Source organism: Castor canadensis, chromosome 4, assembly GCF_047511655.1.
Source record: "Castor canadensis chromosome 4, mCasCan1.hap1v2, whole genome shotgun sequence".
In the NCBI taxonomy this organism is placed as follows: Eukaryota; Metazoa; Chordata; class Mammalia; order Rodentia; family Castoridae; genus Castor; species Castor canadensis.
The window spans coordinates 52,560,594-52,581,937 of NC_133389.1; the positions used below are offsets into that span (position 1 = coordinate 52,560,594).

At 40.1% G+C, this 21,344-nt stretch overlaps 1 protein-coding gene across 3 annotated transcripts in view; it reads right to left on the minus strand.

Annotated features, from left to right (window-relative positions):
* The window catches only part of Npc1 (NPC intracellular cholesterol transporter 1), a 51,857-nt gene that overhangs the window by 16,575 nt on the left and 13,938 nt on the right, over positions 1-21,344 (minus strand). For all 3 annotated transcript variants that reach the window (XM_074070168.1, XM_074070166.1, XM_074070167.1), the window contains exons 4-11: positions 19,433-19,608; positions 13,500-13,667; positions 12,632-12,881; positions 10,725-10,798; positions 9,822-10,192; positions 8,196-8,422; positions 6,095-6,195; positions 3,069-3,171 (exon numbers count right to left, since the gene is read on the minus strand). In XM_074070168.1, coding sequence (XP_073926269.1) covers positions 3,069-3,171; positions 6,095-6,195; positions 8,196-8,422; positions 9,822-10,192; positions 10,725-10,798; positions 12,632-12,881; positions 13,500-13,667; positions 19,433-19,608 — 1,470 coding nt within the window. The remainder of the gene's footprint in view (positions 1-3,068; positions 3,172-6,094; positions 6,196-8,195; positions 8,423-9,821; positions 10,193-10,724; positions 10,799-12,631; positions 12,882-13,499; positions 13,668-19,432; positions 19,609-21,344) is intronic.

Below are 21,344 nucleotides of genomic sequence, written 5' to 3' on the forward strand. Positions count from 1 at the left end.
CGTAGGCCACTGTGCCTGGCACTAGTCCTGAATTTCCTACCATTTCAAATATTTTTAGAAAAAGTTTTAAATTGATTCATCGTATGCCTTAAAAAAAGACACCTAAGAAAAAGAAATCTAAATTAAGTATGTCACACACATGTAATTTTTTTACTTTAGACAGGGTCTTACTATGTTACTCAGGCTGGTCTTGAATGTCTGAGCTTGAGTAATCCTTCTGCCTCAGCTTCTTGAGTGCTGGAATTATAGTCATGTACAACCACAAAGGGCTTACGTGAACTTATATGTTCACGGCACAAAATTTTAAAAGTCCATCTACAAATTCAATGCTATATATGTTACAATGCTAGCTAATTTCTTAATAGAAACTGATAAGCCGATTCTAAAACTCACATGCATTTTCAGGGCACAGAGTAGCCAAGACACTTTTTCAAGAAGAATAAAGTAGGACTTAACATTTCCCAATTTCAAAACTATAACACAATAGTAATCAAGGCAGTGTGGTCCTGCCACAAGGATAGACACACAGATCAGAGAAACAGAACTGAGAGTCCAGAAGCACATATGTCTTAGGCTAACTAATTTTTGATAAGGATGTCAAGACCATTCAATGGGGGGGAAGATCCCTTCAAACAAATGGTACACTTCGACTGGCAGCTACATGCAGAAGATGAAGCTGGACCTTTACCTCACATCATATCCAAAAGTTAACTCCAATGGATCAAAGACCTAAGTGTTAAGAGCTTAAAACTATAAAACTCAGAAGAAAACAAGAGTAATCTCTGTCCTTGGATTAGACAACAGTTTCTTAGATATGACACTAAAAGTACAAGCAAATAAAAAAAATTGGACTTTATCAAAATTAAAAACTTTTGTGTTTCAGAATTCAAGAATACTACAAAAACAAAACAAAACAAAACAAAACCCTCATCAAGAAAAGTAACAGCTAGGCACTGGTGTCTCACACCTGTAATCCTACTTAGGAGGCAGAGATCTGGAAGGTTTGGTTCAAAGCCAGCCCTGGACAAATAGTTCAAAAGACCCTAACCCATCACAAAAAAGGGCTGGCAGACTGGCTCAAGTGGAAAAGCACCAGCCTAGGAAGCCTGAGGACCTGAGTTCAACACCAGTGCCACAAAAAAACAAAACCAAAAAAACCCCACAGAATGGATGGAAATATTTGGAAATCACTTACCTAATAAAGGACTTCTTTTTTTTTTTTTTCATTTTTCTTTTATTATTCATATGTGCATACAAGGCTTGGTTTATTTCTCCCCCTTGCCCCCACCCCCTCCCTTACCACCCACTCCACCCCCTCCCGCTCCCCCACTCAATACCCAGCAGAAACTATTTTGCCCTTATCTCTAATTTTGTTGTAGAGAGAGTATAAGCTATAATAGGAAGGAACAAGGGGTTTTGCTGGTTGAGATAAGGATAGCTATACAGGGCATTGACTCACATTGATTTCCTGTGCGTGGGTGTTACCTTCTAGGTTAATTCTTTTTAATCTAACCTTTTCTCTAGTTCCTGGTCCCCTTTTCCTATTGGCCTCAGTTGCTTTTAAGGTATCTGCTTTAGTTTCTCTGCATTAAGGGCAACAAATGCTAGCTAGTTTTTTAAGTGTCTTACCTATCCTCACCCCTCCCTTGTGTGCTCTCGCTTTTATCATGTGCTCATAGTCCAATCCCCTTGTTGTGTTTGCCCTTGATCTAATGTCCACATATGAGGGAGAACATACGATTTTTGGTCTTTTGAGCCAGGCTAACCTCACTCAGAATGATGTTCTCCAATTCCATCCATTTACCAGCGAATGATAACATTTCGTTCTTCTTCATGGCTGCATAAAATTCCATTGAGGACTTCTAACTAGAACATATAAATGATTTTTATAACTCGCAATTGAAAAATGCGAGTTGAAGATGGACAAGTACGTTATGGTTGCCTAGGGATGCAGTAAAAGGATGAGAAGATGGGGGAGGGGGTGGTAGCTAAAGGGAGCAGTGTTTCATCCTAAGATAATCAAAGTGTTCTAAAATTGTGCTGATGGCTGAGCACATATGTGAATATACTAAAGCCACTTTCCTTTTTTTCTGTGCTGGGAACCAAACCCAGGGCCTAGAGCATCTAGGCAAGCACTGAGTTACATCTCCAGCCCAGGTTGTGTACAAGTGAATGAACTGTATTGTTTATGAACCATTATTTCAATACATCTTTTTAACAAAAATAGTGAGGGGTAAAGGAAAGGGGAAAAGTCCTTGTTCTCCCAAGCCTCCTCTTCTCATTTTCTAGAAGCTAAAAATACAGTTAACTTCTTGGGTTACTTGCTTGATATTTTTTCTAAGCATAAACAGCATGGATAGTTTATATTTATGTAAATGCTGACTGGATCTTTTATTTTTGGTGATACGGAGGTGGGGGGTTGAAATCAGAGCCTCACATTTGCTAGGCAGGTGCTCTACCACTTGAAGCCATGCCCTCAGTACTTCTTGCACTGATCATTTTTGAGATATGGTCTTGATTTGTGCCCAGCCTGGACTGCAATACAACTCTATGAGCACCCCGCATAGCTGAGGCTGACAGGCGCATACCACCATGCCTGGCCATAGGCTAAACTGGGGTCTCTCTAACTTTTTTGCCCAGGCTTGCCTCAAACCGCCATCTTCCCAATCTCTACCTTCCAAGTAGCTGGAAAGCAACTTGAGCCATGGCGCCGCGCCCGATTATACCTTTTAAGAGACCATTATTCACCTCTCTCTCACGACCACATAATGTCCTAAAACACTCACCTGTTACCAATGTACATTCAATATTCTGTTAGAAAATAATGCAGATGCCATTTTTGCATACATATGCATTCTGTGTAGGAATATCTGTTTAAACCATCTGTTTCTAGGTAAATCTGTCCAAAAATTTCTTGTTCTTACCATCGGTATTGTCAAGTGAAAAAATCACAAATAACTTAGATCTGATGCTGGTTAATTGAGAGAATAAAGGTTCAAATGCTTGCTGCAAACGTATGGGCTTCCCAAACACAAGGACGCTTGGTTTGTTCCCTGTGAGTGACTCACTCTTTTTCCCAGGCCTGGGCCTTCTGGAGCTTCTCTGTGTCATTATAGTAATTATTGACAGGGAAGGTAATCACGAGGGCAGTGGCATTATTGTAGTTTTGACCTAGAAAGGAAAAATGTGACATCAAAAAGCAGAGTACAAGCATGCAGAAAATTAGATAAACATGAGGGGCAGTCGCACGTGGCTGACTTGGCTGACTCTGATTTCTCACTGGAGCTACAGACTGTCTCTCTGTGCTCTAAGACCTCACAGGAGGGCACTGACATGGTCTTTTTGTAGTTCAGTTAATGAATACAAAGAATTCTCCATCTAAAGTCGGCACAGTTATCATTTGGGAAGAGCAACTATCCTTTTTTTTTTTTTAAATAGGGCTGGGATTTGAACTTAGGGCTTCATGCTTGCAAAGCAGGTGCTCTATTGCTTGAGCCACAGTGCCAGTCCATTTTGTTCTGGTTATTTTGGAAATGGGGGGGTCTCATAATTTGCCTGGGCTGACCTTGAACTTCAATCTTCCTGATCTCAGCCTCCCAACTAGCTAGAGCAACTAGTCTTGGTAAAGTTGTTTTGCTTTTGGGGTTTTTTTTTTGATGCTATTGGGGTTTGAACGCAGGACCTCATGCTTGCTAGGCAGGCGCTCTACCACTTGAACCACTCCAACAGCCTAAGAGCAACTATTCTTTTTTTTTTTTAATTTTATTATTCATATGTGCATACAAGGCTTGGGTCATTTCTCCCCCCTGCCCCCACCCCCTCCCTTACCACTCCCTCCGCCCCCTCCCTCTCCCTCCCACCCCCTCAATACCCAGCAGAAACTATTTAGAGCAACTATTCTTAACGGCACAGTATGTGCATGGTAAAAATTTCAAATGAGGCAGAAGGCTGTTCAGTGAAAATCCCTTTCCTCAAACCCTATTCTAGTTTTGGTTCTCCTCTGCAAGCTGTGATCAGCTATGAACCGTTCCAGAGATACACCATGCACACACAAGCAAACACACATGCGTATTCTTCCCCTTTCCTTCTTACACAAATAGTTCTACATGTTACATTTAAAATTTTTGTACTTGGAGCTGGGTGTACATGCCTATAATTCCAGCGGAGGGAGGCTGAGGTAGGAGGATCTTGAATTTGAGTCCTGCTTAGGCAACAAAGGGAAAAAAATCAAAACAACATCTTTTTTGTATCTTAGAGACCGTTCTATCTTAGTATGCAAAGAGCTATTTTATTCTTTTTTTCTGCAGTATATTTTCTACTATAACAATAAAGTCCCAATTAATGGATATTTTTACAATTTTTTGTTATTACAAACAAAACTACTATGAAGAATATCTATAAAGCACATATTTATTTGTAGAATCAATTTTTTTTTTGGTGGTACTGGAATTTGAACTCAGGGCTTCACACTTGCTAGGCAAGCGCTCTACTGCTTGAGCCACTCTGCTAGTCCTGTTTTGTTTTGGGTCTTTGCAAGATAGGGTCTCGAGAACTATTTGCTTGGGCTGGCTTTCAACCATGATCCTCCTGATTTCTGCCACCTGAGTAGCTAGGATTATAGAATCAATTCTTACAAATATAATCACTGAGTCAAAAAACGATGTGCTTCTCCCACACTGCGCTACAGAGAGAGAGAGAGAGAGAGAGAGAGAGAGAGAGACAGACAGACAGACAGACAGACATCGGTTCTATGACCCTCAGGACTTTGTTAAGATGTCAGGTAGAGAAAGGCTGAAGTGAGGTGTTTCACCAACAGGAATGAGGATAAGCATTTCCTCCATATAAACAAAAGCCATGTGTTAGCCTCTTCTGTTCACTTCCAACTACTTTTCTTTTGGGTTACTGGGTTTTTGTTTTGTCTTTTTTCCCATAGATCTCTTTACATAACTTTAAGGGAATGCTGCCTGCTATGAACATTTCTTTTGCTTTAAGGAGAAAACAAAAAAACTATGTCTTTCCTCCAAACATTAACTTAGATTTTTTTATGTTGTCAAATTCATCAGACTTTCCTTTTATGGTTTCTGAGCTTTCTGTCTTGCTTAGAAATGCCTTCTCCATTTAATAATTATTCTATAACAATTCTCCTGTATTTTATTACAGTTTTTTTTTAATGGTTTCACTTCTTATATGTCAATCTTTGATCTATCTGGAGTTCACTTTGATGGAAGGAATAAGGCAGAGGTCAAATTTAATTCCCCCTCATGGTTACCTAGTGGCTGACACCACTGCTTTCCCAACATTAGAAAGAGCATTGTATTATGTAGTCAGAGTGCATTTTAAATACACATCACAACATCTCCCCTGCCTTGGAGCACAGGGAAGAAAACCTATGTGGCCTATTCACTGGCTGGGGAAAAGCCTGCTAAGTGGGCAGTAAGGGGTTGTATGAATCTTCACCCACTTTATCTAGCACTATCTGTCCTGAGGTGCTGCAGGAACCAGCCAACAATTGCTCTTTCCATTATACCAGTGTCCAAATTGTCCTGACTACTTTAGAAGAAAAAAATCCATCAACTCTGGGTTTTCTCTTATCCCTACATATTATCTCTTCCCTATTTCAGGGATCAGAATATGAGGTCCAGGGCCTCCCTAGAGGTTCGACATGTGAGCTTCCAGGGCCTGCGATCTCCTTGTAAATGAATATATGGGAGTGCACACAACTGCATTATACTATGGATGTATCCTTTGCTTAGGACAGCTTCTCAAAGGCATGTATGACCTAGAAGGGCAACACAAGATTAACATATCCACTTTTTTTTTTTTTTTTTTGAGACAGGGTCTCCCTATGTAACCCAGACTGGTCTTAAACTCAAGATCTTCCTGCCTCTGCTTCCTGAGTGCTGGGATTACAGGCATGTACCACTATACCTGGCCTACTTCTTTTAAATCTAGAATAAAACCCAAACCCAAAGGAGATATTTTTGGGACTCAAGAAACAGGGAACTAAGAAGAATGCCCAATCTCTGAAATCACCCTTGACCACTAATGACAGAACCAGGACTACTTTACTAAGAGAAGCAGGGGTTGTTCTTACCATCATAGCCTCCCAGCACAAGCCACGGGAACACTGGTCCTCCAAATGTACCCAGGCAAGGATCATGGAGCATGCTTGTATCATTCAGAGAGGCAGGAGCCCTGCCAAAATGCAGAAAACACCTCACAATTAGCACAAGCTCCAAGACATCACAGAGGCCTGAACATTTAGACAGCAAACATTTGGTGCAACTGACCTAAGCACAACATGGGCCCTGAGGTTCCTTAGCTGAATAATCCTGTGTCTGTCACTTTTCTCTGGGAGCTCAGTAACTGGGCATGCATGGATAGTCTGGCACGATCAGTGATGCATGGTGCTGTGCAGGCATAAAAGAGGGTGCAAAGGACACAAACTGTCACCAAACTACCACCAAAAGGTGGAGACCTGTATGGAACCCAAGGTCTAAGGACAAGGAGAATTCACCAAGGAGGGAGGAAAAAGAGTACACTATACAGCTATGATCATGGGGAGACAGCACAAGCATGTGACAGGGACCAGAGTAAGAAGACGGTGGTTCAGGGAATGATAGTCCTGTCTTAGAGCATGGGGTGCCCACAAAGTGTGTGGGGGGGTGCCTAGGAGAAGGGACGGGGCTGGGAAAAGTGAGGGATAGACAATGACAAAAGCAATGATTTAGTGCCATGCTCAGCTGTTTGGACTGTTATCCTGGAGGGGCTGGAGAATAAGCAAGAGTTCTGGGAAAGGGATGTCATGAGTGGTTTTACAGACAACTCAGTGGCAAAGTGGGAGAAGGTCTGGAGGTGGGGAAAAAAAAAAAAGGAAGTAGTAATGGTAGTCAAGAAGTTTGTGTAATGGTCCAGGCAAGAAAGGACAGGCAGACATGCCCAGTGGACAGGGAACCAGCACTTCAGGAGATATCAGCCAGAATTCGCTGGGTCCTTGGGGAGGCTCTCACATAGCATCTGTCCTTCACAGCTGCTGGGTGGGCTCAGCCCTGGGGGCAAATGACCTGCAGGTGGAGCACAGTCCTCCATCACACAGCTGACTGCCTCCATGTCAGAGACGGAGAGGACATCTAGAGGTTAAAATCCACAATAACCACCCAAGGATGGTAGGGAGAAGAAGGAATACAGGGATAGAGTCTCATGTTTGAATAACTGGTAGGCATCAGTACCATTAGCTGATGTAGGGAAAAGAGAATGTCTGTACTTTGTTCTGGGCCGGTCAAATCTGTCATTCCTGTAGGATCCATGGGTGGAAAAGCCTAGGAAAAGCTGGAGGATAAGGAATAGGCAGGAGCTGGAGAAAAGCCTGAAGTCATGGAGCATACACAAATGCGTCTACGTACTGCAGCCCACAGGAGAGTGCTCACAGCAGTTTTGCAACCTAAAACACAAGTCTCACACACAACTTCCCCCACTACTACTTTGTAAAACAGAAGCAAAACACTTTTCTCCTCCAAATATAGAAATTATACATTAGATTTTTTTCAGTCACCCCAGCTCCCTGTACCATCTTCCCTATGGAGAATGCTAGTTTAGAGCCTGTGAACATAAATTTATTTATTATTTTATGAGTACAACTCATGCGTTTACAGGCAATGTCCTTGAAGTAGATAGAGTAGATACAGCCCAATGGTCTCAAGAAGTCACATTCTAGTAACAAACAGATGTAACTTAAGGTCACCAGAGTTTTTGACAACCAGAAGCCAGAGGGCTTAGACCTGGAGATGTGGCAAAGTTGAGCAGCACACTCAAAGGCAACCAGGAATAATTTCTCCACTTCCATGGTGCAAAGACAGCCAATGAGGCTGTCCATCTAGCTGTGTTTCTGTCAACAATGGATCTCATGTATGATAAAGGTCCCATAGGTTACATTGCTTAGTGACAGTGCAGTGGTCTTAATTTGTATAAATACACTCGAGAATGTGCATGTTAACTAGCAATGAATTTCTCAAACTGTGTTTCCATCATTAGGCAGCACGTGACTGTATTTATTGTTCCTAGTCATCTCCCTCCAGTAGGATGTAAGCTTCACAGGGCCCATCTTGCTCCACTTGTTCACTGCAAGTGAGCATGAATGGTGTAAACAACAGCAAGTTCTCAACTGGCAGGCTACATGAATGACTGCTGCCACTTACCGTACACAGTACAGAAAGTGCGTGTGGAAATCTGCATACGTAAAGAAGTCATCCATTATTTTGTGGTCCAGCATGGAATGGCTGTTCTGGAAGTAATTTAGCACACTCAGAATGGTGCAGTTCTTGTTATATGGTGATAGAGGGGCCACACAGATGTCTTGAAGTGTCACAGTCTCGTTGTTGTAAGATGCAATTATGTTTTCAATAGCTGTTTGTAAATCAAGCACCTGAAAGAATATTTCAAAAATAAGCAAACCCAGAGACAAGTCAGATTTCTTCAGATCTCACTAACCAGTATTTCCCTGAGACGTCAGAAGAAAAAGAGCATTTTAGGAAAATTCTTCCTAAGATCGGGGAGGATTAATGCACAACATAGTAAGATATCTGGTGGGGACAAAAGCCCATTCTTACAGCAAAGTGGGATGAAGACTCTGGTTAGAGATGTCCAGAGATGGTAAGAGATCAGAATGGATGTCCAACCATCTCCCTCCCACCCTTCTCTAACAGCCACCAAGGCCCCAGAAGGGAGACTGGAGCGAGATGCCTGATTTTTTGGATGCCTGATCTTCCCCCTCCTCCAAAACACACCACCTACTGCCTTGCTCTGTTTTGAAACCATTTACCGATGTCTATATTTCCTAATAGAGAACATGTTCTTGGAAGTAAATGACTATGCTGATCATCTTCTGCAACAAGTTGGGAAAAAGCAACAGTTATTGGGTTTCTATAAAAAGTATTCTATTAATGTCTCAGGACTATTTTAATGCTTTTCAATACTTTCTGTAGACAACAGAAATATTTAAAGGAAAAATCTGTGTGGCTGTATAATCATTCACTAAAAAAGAAGTGGAAGGGTTGCTCATGGTAGTGCATACCTGTAATCCCAGCTACTCACAAGGCAAAGGGAGGAGGATTGTGAGTTCAAGGCTAGCCCCAGGAAAGGTAATGACACTGGCTCAAAAACAAAAAGCTGAGGACAGGGTTCAAGTGATAGAGTGCTTGCCTAGAATGTGTGGGACCTTGGGTTCAATGCCCAATGATTAAAATATGGCTGCAGTTTACAGGGACAATTCTCCATGACAAGTGTGGTGGGACCACGGGAAACACTTAATGCCTTTGTAAGAGAAAGGGATAGATCTCATTCCAAATGCACTACTGGCTAGTCCCAGGTTGGAAGCCTGCATCCAGACCATGATAAGTTCATTCCTGGAACATGGATCAGTATGTCCCGGCCCAGCTCCCAGGACAATGTAAAAAACTGCATTTCTTTGCATTCTTTCATATTACCTTCAGCTATCGAAGGAAACACACAGGTGGGTGGAGTCTGTATAAACATATCTGCTTCAACAAAGAAATACTAAAGTCTTCTGCTCATCTCAATTTCAAGAAAGAAAACTAGCCCTACTGTATGAAGTCAATTCAAAAAACAGTGAATTTTTTCATTAAGTTCAATGCCTACCGTCACTTTCTAGAAAAGCTGAAAATTCCTTAGCTTTCATGCTTAAAGATTTTCAAGAACCTTCACTACATTTGGTCCCAAATCCACATTAAGTACCAGTGGTCAACATGGAAAAACCAGCATACCCCCAGGGCCCTGACGGATGTGCGTCTGCAAACACACATTACCTGGTGCAAAATCTCTTTGTCAAGTGGAGGTCCAAAGGGCACGTCGGCTCCTGAGGGGTACGGCTCATAAATGTGTATGCTGGTGTTGGGGGCCTGGATAATAAGCTGCTCAGTCCGAAAGAAAGGCCCAAAGTGTGTGTCAAAGTACTCTTTCTCCAGGCGGGCCTGGCTGTTGGGGGAGGACCACAGGTCGACAGGATTGGTGGTGACGCGGACAAATATAAGGCCTGAAGAACTTGCGGCAATGAAGACCAGTGAGAAGAAAATAACACAGCCAGGGTTTCGGACACAGAAGACCCCCCACTGTGTGAACATGCGCCTCAAAAAGCTCTCAAATGCGGCACCAAGCTGGTCACAGCAGGAAGCCTCCCCTGGAAGAGTGGGAGAGAAAAGGAGGGTAGACATTAAGAGCCAAGCCATTCCTGAAAGTCAGAACAGAGAAAGCATTCCCTTCTACTGTGTGTGCTCAGTGTGTCATCGGAGGGAGTAGCTCCCTCCCACGGTCACAAGCCCTCCCCTCCCCACACCACTACGACCTGCTGAGTGAAGTCACCCTCCCTGGGTGCCCAGGATGGACACTGCTTCACCCCATGGAAAAAAAGACACTCGCATAAGAGCCTCTGAAAAGTGAGGTTCTCTGCTCTGTCCATAGCAGCTCCTCTCAGTCCTGCCCTTGGCACCTTCGTAGCTCTCACTCCAGTACATAGTTATCTCACTACTATTATTAATTACTTGGTTCTAATATGCCACCCCTATGAGGCATCAGTGTCACAAAGGCAAGGGCCATGTGTCCTTGGCACTAGCACACTGCCTCACACAGAACAAATGTATCGCCTGTTGAGGAAACAAAGCTCTCAGGCCAACATGATCTGAACCCTTTATCTCCTGTACCAATGTGCCTACCTTTGTCACTGGCGTTCACAGAAAAGGCTATATTGCTGTCAATGGGAGTGTACTCAGACACAAAATATCGTTTTCTGGAAAATAAGAGCATGTAAGTGGTATCAGTGGACTTCATCATAGTGAGGCTGTTATTCTGACATTCCAATCACTCCCTCCTTCTCTCTTCCTCCTCCCCAGTTGTTACCATCTTTCCCCTTAGTTTCTCCTGGGTCTCTGGGCTCACCAGTCGCAGCAGAGTATTCAGGAAGGCATTTAATAAACAAGTTATTACTGGATGGCTTCACTTTGCAACCTTCACTTATAAATTTCACTATCCTCCCCAGTAGTAACGAGCACATCTAGTGCTCAAGTCTTCATTTCTAAATACCACTCTCCAACAAAAGGAAATAGGGGTCTCTGAAGAAGAGGTTGATTCCAGTAAGGCAGGGAAAAATGTCAAAACCACAAAGATTTGAGCAACCAAATAAATGACAGTAATGGATACAGTTAATAAATAAATAAGTGAAGAAAGAAGTCCAATTAGTAAATGCAAACGGAGTGAGAAAACCCCATAATCACCCTTAGGCAAACACCACAGTGATAATGGGCCTCCACCAGTCAGTATGCAGTGGGGGCAGTTTCAGGAGAAACTGAAGTACTACCAGTCTTCAGGTAGCTCCTCTTAAGAAATTTCAATTCCAAGGGGAAAAATATTAACTTCATATGGAGAAATTCAGCAGACAACTCCTTACCTATGTGATGGAGGTTAATGTCATTGGTAATGAGACATATGGACATGATGGAGTCCCTGCTAGGATGCACCAAGAAAGACCCATCACCATGTCCACAAGGCTCTTGTCAAAAACCCCAGTCTAATCACTAGAAAACACTGGATGAAGCCAAGTGAAGACATGCTGCAAAATAACTGACCAGTATCTATTTAAAGAGTGCAAACGCCATGAAAAAAGGAAAGCCCAAGGAACTGTCTGTCACAGATTGGAGGAGATTAATAAAACACAAAAGGTTAATGTACTATGGGATTTGGAAACCAAACAATGGACATGAGATGAACTGCTGGTGAAATATGAATAAGATCTATAGTTTCGCTTATAATATTATACCAGTGATATTTTCATGGTCTTGATCATTATGAGCTCTGTAATTTTTAACATTAGTGGAAGCTAGGAAACGATTATGTGTAAACACTACTGCAAATTTTTGGAAACTTAAAAGTATTTCAAAATAAAAAGTTAATAAAAACATACTATCTTAAATCAAGATGCAATTATTGAAGAGGACTATAGTATTGCTTTTAAATAGATTTGGATCAGATTTGGCTTATATGACTGCCTGTGACTTTCTAAAGAATGGGTTAATGCGTGGTGCTTTAATCATACATCATTTTGAATAAATCAATAAAACTAACTTCACATGTTCAAATGTCTAAGCAAAACTTGACTGTTTACTAGCTGCAGGATATAATCAAACTCAGGTTTGATTTCCTGTTTTGATCAACCAAGGTCTGCCAAGTGAAAGCTTGAATTTTTTTTTGTTGGTACTAGGGTTTCAATTCAGGGTCTCATACTTGCTAGGTAGGCACTCTATCACATGTGCCATAACCCCAGCTCTTTTTTTACTTTAGTTATTTTTTGAGTAGGGTCTCATATTTTTGCCTGGGCCAGCCTTCACCACAATCCTATTCATGCCTCCTGCCTAGCTGGAACCACAAGCAGACACCCCACACCCAGATCATTGGTTAAGATAGAGTCTTGCTAATTTTTCCCAGGCTGGTCTTGAATTTTGATACTCCCAATCTTGGCCTCCCAAGTAGCTGAGATTATAGGCGTGAGCCTCTGCACCCAGCTCCACTTGGGTAATTTTGCTCTTCTCATCTTGGGCAATGACAACAACAACAAAAAGCTGCTTACCTATAACACCACACTGTAAAAAATGCTCCAAAAAATACAAATAAGAATGCCATGTAAGTGATCCACATGATGACATACATGGCATCCAAGCCAAAGATCCTCCAGGGAACAGGAGGGGGTGGGGGTTGGGGCTTGGGACCACAAACGATAGAGCAGTCCTGGCAGCTGCACGGCCCTGTGGTCTCATCTACAGACTCATTGCAGCTTTTGGTGGCATTTCTCATGGGCTCCATCCCATGGACTGGAAAATCTACAGGAAGGAATTGTGTTGAATGAAGATCTTTAAAAAATTCAAATGTTTGTATTAAACAATATTTAAACTCAATGATATATATATATATATATATATATATATATGTATACACACACACACACACACACACACACACACACACTGAAATATAACACAACTGGAAGAATAAGAACTGGAGGTTTTTGTTTCATCTTTAATCAAGTCATGTTTTGCTGCTCTGTCTTATAATGCATAGGGTGTTGTTACTAATCTCTAACTTCACCATACACAAAGCTGAACTTTCAACTATGTCTTGCCTCCATTCTGAATAGTTAGACTAATACTACAGGAGAGCTCTGGAAAAGGTCTTTATGACACTTTTTAGCCTTTTTTTAAACAAACAACACCCCAACTTACTCTTTCAATTACCTACCGACCACTAAAGGCAATTCCTTTTCCTTCTCCATTCCCACTCCCTGCCCTTCTAACTCAACCAGGACAGGACAGTTTCTCTCTTACTAGAGAAACTCAAGGAACTAGTTTTCTGAATTTGTTTGTCTTTACATTGCTGATTATGATTTTTTGGCTTTAAAACAACATCATAAATATAATACACTTAGGAGCTGTTATCCCTACCTGAAAAAATGGGAGTGATGGTGAACGGTGCCTGTCCATTGTCCTTATTGAACATATACTCAATCCAGTTGGTGGCATTGCAGGCATCAGCATCCTTCCCACATAGGAGTCCCAGGGCCTTGTCATTACTTGAGGGGGCCTCCACATCCCGGCAGGCATTGTACATTGCTAGAAGAGGAATCCCGAGGAAAAAGATGGAGACCTGATGCTTGCTTTAATTCGTTAGGAAAGATCTTACAAAAGGCTTCTGGAATGGGAGCACAGGACTTCAAATGCACTGTAAACCACATTAGTCCAGCAGGCTAGAATGCAGGGCAATAAACACTAAAAGCAGGAAAGGAGACTTCCCTCTAAACTGGCTTATCAGTTACAAATAATATGTCAGGCCTGATTCCAAGTAACTTAAAAGTAAAAAAATAGCAGAAAAGGGAAAAGATGATGGCATGGCACACATTCTCACAATAGCTAGGAGAAGTTGCAGTCTTACTGCACAGAGGAAAGAGAGTCTCACTACCTCTTCAGCTAAAGAAGCTAGTTCCAGAAAACCTGTGCAGGAGATGACACAGCGGGAGAGCTGTGGAACTTACAGAGAAACTGTCTTTGGGGCAGAAGTCACATGTGAAGGAACCCAACACTATTTTCCTTTTTTTTGTTTTATTTTAGTACACACAAAGACAACACACTACATAAGGATAATATTGATGATGTTTTGTATATAACGAAGCAATTAGAATGGATCCTGTACTATTCATTTTCATTCACTGGTCCCTGCTTGCTAGAAACTTCTCAGGATCTTCTAAACTTCCAAGAGATATTCAGACAGGTTAGCTAGAGAGACAGTTATTCTCTTCATAAGTTTAAATACATTATTCCATTTTGGTCTCTATCTTGGCTGGTAAGAAAATCTCCAACTGTCATTCTTTGGAGGCAGTTTGTATCTTTTTCTCTATTTACTTTAAGATATTTGTATTTGGAGTTCAATAGTTTTTAAAGCTATATTTAGGTATAGGTTTCTTCCCCCCTTTAAAAAATTTATTGAAATATGACTTACATGCTATGCAATACACCCACTTAAAGTATAAAATTTAATGGATTTTAGTGTATTTAGATATGTGAAACCATCACCATATTCAATTTTAGAATATTTTTATCTGCTCAAAAAGAAACCCTGTACTTTTTAGCTATGACCTCTATCTCCCCACTTTCCAAGGCCTAAGTAATCACTAATCTTTCTGTTTCTATAGTTGCCTATTTTGGACATTTTATATAGAGTCCTATAACACATGGTCTTTTGTAACTGACTTAACTTAGCAGAATGTTTTCAGCATGTATGATACATGTTGTGACAAGTACTGATACTACATTCCTTTTATGGCCTAATAATATTCTATTATATGGTTATCTGAGTTGTTTACACCTTTTAGCTTTGATGAGTAATGCTGCTATAAACATTTGCATGTAAGTTTTCATTTCTCTTGAGAGTGCAATTGTTGAGTTATATTCTACATTTAAATGTCTCAGGAACTGCCAGGCTTTTTTTTTCCCCCAAAGTGGCTATACCGGTTTATGCTCCCACTGACAGTGCAGGAAAGTTTTGATTGCTCTGCATCCAGGACAACCTTGTTATCTGACTTCTGATTCTGGCTGTCTTGGTGGGTGTGTGCCATCTCACTGCAGTTTTCATGTGAATCTGTGTATGTGCCACTGGCCAGTTGTATACCTTCCTTGAGTCATCTGTCTATTATTGTTATAAGAGCTCATCACATATTCTGGATACAAGACCTTTGATATGATTTGTGAACATTTTGTCTTTTCTTCATGGTGTTCTTTGAAGCGCAAAGATTTTTTCATCTTAATGAAAAAAGTCCAATTTATCTTTTTCTGTTGCTCAAGCTTTTGTCACATCCAAGAACTCATCACCAAATCCAAGGTCATGAAGACTTATCCATGTTTTCTTTTAAGTATTTTAGAGTTTTAGCTCTTTTATTTGGGTCTTTGAACCATCTTGAGTAATTTATATATATGGCATGAGGTAAGGATCCAATTTCATTCTTTTGCATGTAAATAACCAGTTATCCCAGCACCATTTGTTGAAGAGTATTCATTCTTTCACCATTGAAAGGTCCTGGCATACTTGTCAAAAATCACTGACCACAGCTGTCTGGTTTATTCTCAACTATACTTCACTAATCCATATGTCATCCTTATTCAAGTATCACATCACTTTGATTTCTGCTGGTTGGTAATATGTTTTGAAATTGCATAGTGCCTCTTCCTATTTTGTTCTTTTTCAGGATTGCTTTAGCTCTTCTGAGTCTCCTAGAATTGTAAGTCGATTTTAGAACTGCATTGTCAATTCCTACAATGAAGTCAGTTGAGATTCTGATAGGGATACGATTAAATCTGTAGAACAATTTTGGAAGAAATGTCATCCTAACATCTTAAATCTTCTGATCCAAGAATATTTGTTTAGATCCTCTTTAATTTCTGTGCATAACATTCTGTAGTTTCAGAGCATGGGTTTTATATTTGTTATATAATTCCTATAATAATTCCTATGTATTTTTTTCATACTATTGTAAATGGAATTGTTTCCTTAGTTTCATTTTCAGATTCTATATTGAGTTTCTTTTTAATTTACTTTAAGGATTTTCTTTTCCTAAGTCTGAAAAATCTCAGCCATTATCCCTCTGCCCAACTCTTTTTCTTTTCCTGAACCTCTTCACCTTACTGTGCATGTCACTTCTTAATGATGTTCAGATCATTATATCTCTATGTTGTTTTCTTAGTAAGTCTCTCTTCTCTTCCAGCTCAGTAGTTGGTTTTCAGGGTTTTATTTTATTAGATACTTGGAGCATTTGGAAAATATGGAGACTACTATAATTCTCATTTACTGACCACTCATCTACAAATAAAATGAATAAAAAATAGAAATATAATCATCATAGATTCAGTTGAAGGCATCTGATTATCGCTCCCTGCCAACATCCCCCTTCTCTAAGGGAATCATGGTCTTGAATTTGATGTTTATTATTCACATGCATATTTATGTGATATTCTGTGTATCATATACTGTGTAAATTTATAGTACTTTTGTTTTAAACTTTCATATAACATGCTATACATATTTTGTAGCTTTTCAACCATTTTATGTGATAGACAATTCATACATTTTCATAGTTTTCAGTATTTCATGACAGGATTATACCCAATACATTTATCTATTCTCTATTATTCATGTCCCCAATTTTTTGTTTTTATTTTTAAAAGATGTTATATTTTAGAGCAGTTTAGGTTCACAACAAAATTAAATGGAGAGTTCCCACATACTCCTTGTCCCCCCACTTTGTCCCCCATGCACAACCTCCCCCATTGTCAACATCCTGCATCACAGTGGTACATTTATTAGGAACGAGGAGCCTACACTGATACATCATTATCACTTACAGTCCACAGTCTATATTTAGGTTCATCTTGATATACATTCTATGGGTTATGATAAATGTATATGGACATGTACCCAGCCTTAAGAGTGTCAAACATAGTAATTTCAGTGTCTAAAAATCATCTGTGCTCTGCCTACTACTCATCCTTTCCTTCCCACTAAGCACTAGCAATTGCTGACTTTTTAACTGTTTCCCAAGTTCTGCCTTTTTCAGCATGTCAGACTTGCAGTCATATGCTATGCAGCCTTTTCGGATAGGATTCTCACTTAGTAATGTGATTAAAGGTTCCTTTATATCTTTTCCTTGCTCAATAGCTCATTTCTTTTTAATGATAAGTATTATTCCATGTCTGGATTTGTCACTATTTACCCGTTCACCTACTGAAGAACATCTTGGCTGCTTTCCAGTTTGGGCAATTATAAATGAAGTTGCTATAAATATCTGTGAGCAGGTTTTTGTATGGACATGTTTTCAACTCATCTGGGTAAATGCTAGGAGCATGGTTTCTAAATCATATAACAAGCATGTTTGGTTTCATGAGAAACTGCCAAGCTGTATTCCAAAGTGGCTGCACCGTTTTGCTTTCACACCAGCAATGAAGAAGCTTCTGTTGCTCCACATCCTCTAACGTGTGGAGTGGGATCTCACTGTTACTGCAATTTGCACTTCCCTAATGGTATTTGATGTTGAACACCTTTTTACATACTTATTTACCATCTGTATGTCTTCTGTGTTCAGGTTTTTCACCCATCTTTCAATTAAGCTGTTTACTTTCTTATTGTTGAGTTTAAGCATTCTTTGTATACTTTGTCCTTGATAAAATAAGTCTTTTGCAATATTTTCTCCCAGTTTGCAGCTGTCTTCTCATTCTCTGATGTCTCCAATTTTTCATGATCAATGACAATGCTGCAACACATGGTCTTTTACGGGTCTCCCTGTTCACACACACATTAAGAGTTTCTGTAAGGCAAGCCTCTGTAAATGGAGTTTCTGAGGTAACCGTGTGTTTATGTACCTTCAGCTTACCATGTATTGCAAAACTATTTTTCAAATGGTTGTCCAACATTTGCACAAAGTTATGATGGGTGCGGTTTATCAGCATTCCTATTGCTCCACAGCCTCACCAGTAGTTGGAAATGACCATTTTAATTTGTGCCAGCCTGATAACATATGAATAGTAGTTCACTGTTTTAATCTGTATTTCATGAATTGTTCTAGATATTAAACCACTTTTGGTTTTTGTTTTCTCTCTCCTGTCTAGAAATCTTTCCTCATCTTAAGTTCATGAAGATATTCTATACTTACTTTTAAAAATTCCCAAGATTATACAATTTTTTAGTATATGCCAAAAGTTAGGCGAACATAATCAGCCTTATGACCCCCATCCACAAGCCTTACCATCTCCTCAATGACTTGTAATGACACACCTGTTTGTACTGACTTTTCACAAAAGCATGGTTCCATTTCTGGACAGGATGATCTCTTCCAGTAATGTCTTTTACATCACATCTTTTGGAAGATTGATTCCTAGGTGCCTTATTTTTTTCTTGTTCTTATGAATTGGCTGTTTTCCTATGAAACTTTTTCTATTACTTTTTTTTTTGTGTGGTAGTACTGGAGTTTGAACTTAGGGCCTCTACCACTTGAGCCCTGTGCCAAGCCCTTTCTGCTTTAGTTATTTTTTCAGGACCTTACAGCCTCTGTATAGCTGGGACAACAGGTGCATGCCATCAAAACCAGCTTATTGGCTGAGATAGGATCTAGCTAATTTTTGGCTCAGGCTGGCCTAGAGCCACAATCCCCCTAATTTCCACCTCTTGAAGAGCTGGTATTATAGGCATGAGCCACTATGCTCAGCTTCTGTTTCATTTTTAGTCAGTCATTACAATTAAATGGTGTATGTTGCTCTTATAGTTAACAAATTTGCTGATCTTACTGATACTATTACTTTTTAGACTAGTCTTAGACACTTTGTTTATCTGTGTCTACACTGTTGTTTATCTTTTAATCCATTTCAATAACTATTGTGTGTGTGGGGGGGAGAGTGGTCCATTCCATCTATTTGTAATACCTGCTTACTTTCCCCTATGGTGATCTTTTTTTTTTTCAGAGTAAAAACCGTTTCTCTTTTACCAACTACTTTTAACTTTCTACCCTGTATCCTAAGTCTTGCAGTAATTCATAGGTTAAAAACAATTCAAGTCTGCTAGAACCAGAGTCCCAATGGTTATTAAAACATATACAAGTAAATTCGTGCATACTAAAATTTACCGTATGGGAATTTAAAGTTAGTTAGGGGTTAAAGGCAATGCTTTAAAGAGATTATCTTAGTAATTGCAGCAAGTTCTAGGTCACAAGCAAAGCAATGACCAGTGCAAATGAAAATTGTGATTCTCTATAGACTTGACAGGACAACAAAAAGTAAACAACTTGATCCACTGTTCTGATGGCAGCCCTTTAAAAAGAGGGATAACTGATCTTTCTTACCATTGGCAAAACTCTGTCCAATATAGTACTCCAATTCTTTCACATTTGTTTTTGTCTGGTTTGTAACAGGATCAACATAATCTTCAGTTGCTGTGACATTCAGAAATTCACTCTGTCGAGGGCTACATGTCAGTTCACAAAAGAGGTTCATAAGATTATAAAAACAGGATGGACATCTAAAGAAAAAGTAAATAATATTTTGTGTGACTTCACATATAAGGCAGCAAAAATATGATTTAAAGCAGATACAGAATATGTAAAATTTTCTGCAAAGAGAAAAGGGAGTTACTATGAGAACATACTAAATTCTTCTTAAGACCTTATGTTAATTAAATGTAAAGAAACAGCTTTTAGCTTGTTGGGTGGCTCAAGTGGTAGAGTGCCTGCCTAGCAAGCATGAGGCCCTGAGTTCAAGCCCTAGTACCAGCCCCCGCAAAAGCAAAAGACATTTTTCTTTGTCCTGGAACTGTGATAATTCTGATTAAGAAAAAAAATGAGAATTATATTAAATTTTCATCTTATAACCTGTGGAAAGGCTTTCTCCCAAGCCTCAAATAATCCCACGCCCTCCCAAAATTCAAGAGGATTTCCATGTGACCTGTAAAGATAAAAAGAACAGCCACTGTGTGAGGCTTTGGGTTTGACCTCTGGCATGGCAAAAACAAACAAAACAGTGGTATTCTTTGGCTGCACATACTGCAGAAGCCCACAGGTTTTCATGAGGACCACAAACTGCTGTTTTTTAGGCTCAAATGTGGCAAAAGGGCTCTCATTCCCCTTTGGTCCACTGTTACCTGAAAAGCCATTGCTTTATTAAGACTTGAACTCTTGCAACACAAGTAAGCAAGATTACTTTCTCATCTGATCCAGTGACCTCGCAGGATACAGAATGAGGAATGTATGTCACAGCCTCCAAGAGCCTCTGTTCTGTGAAGATGTCAGAGATGTACATGGACTCTTTTTCAGGAGACCTGTGCTTTGCTGTGAGAAAACCAGAAACTGCAACCACACCATTCTTACAAGAATCACCCTTGGGGTGCAGTTTTGTACTGCTTTCCATGAATTACAAATTTCTCTCCATGTTACTTCATTTAATCTCCACAACCATCAATTTCACACCATATGTCAGGTTATATCTCTTATTTGCTATTATAAATAAAGCTTTGGTATTTCTGATATCATGGGGAAAATGTGGCTATCTGTTGATGTTTATATCCATAATGCCTCACCTAGAGTGGGTGCTAAATAAATGTGCTTTGACTAAGTCACAAAGCTTCCATCAATGTCCAGCAGCCTACAGTGGCCCAATTAGATTCTCAACCTATGAGGTATTATTTCATTGCATGCTATCCAAAGAGACCAATTTAGTAATGGTTTTCTGCTCTATACTGTCTACATCTGATCAGAACAGGGTTTCCTCGTGGAAGTGGCCTGTGCTCTGACACCTTCAGTGGTATCTGTAGACAGCATTTCCCCCTCTTTGTATTTGCTCCCCATTCATCTCTATCAGGGTGGGGAAGTCTGGAAAGTTCACAAAGATACCACAATCTGTTGTTGTAAAGAACATCACCAGCTTGTTCTTTTGCACATCTGAAAATTGCTAGGTGGGCCTACAGAAGAATACCTATTATTCTATCTTTTTGCACTGTCTGGTCATAGAAAACAGATGGGGTGAAAATGACTATGACAAAACCAGTCAACTAACCAGAACAAGCTTAGGAGTTGTTAAGATACCGAGGACCTGATGTTAGCACATCATTTCAACTCAGGAAGAACAAGAAGGGCAGGCAAAGCAGGAGAGGTAAGGAGAGGGAAATTACACAGAGGACTGTATAGATTCAAAACCAGGGTTCCAGACAGGACCACCAGGAACCTCTCCTCCTCCTGGTGCACAGAAAGTCCAGCCTGAAAG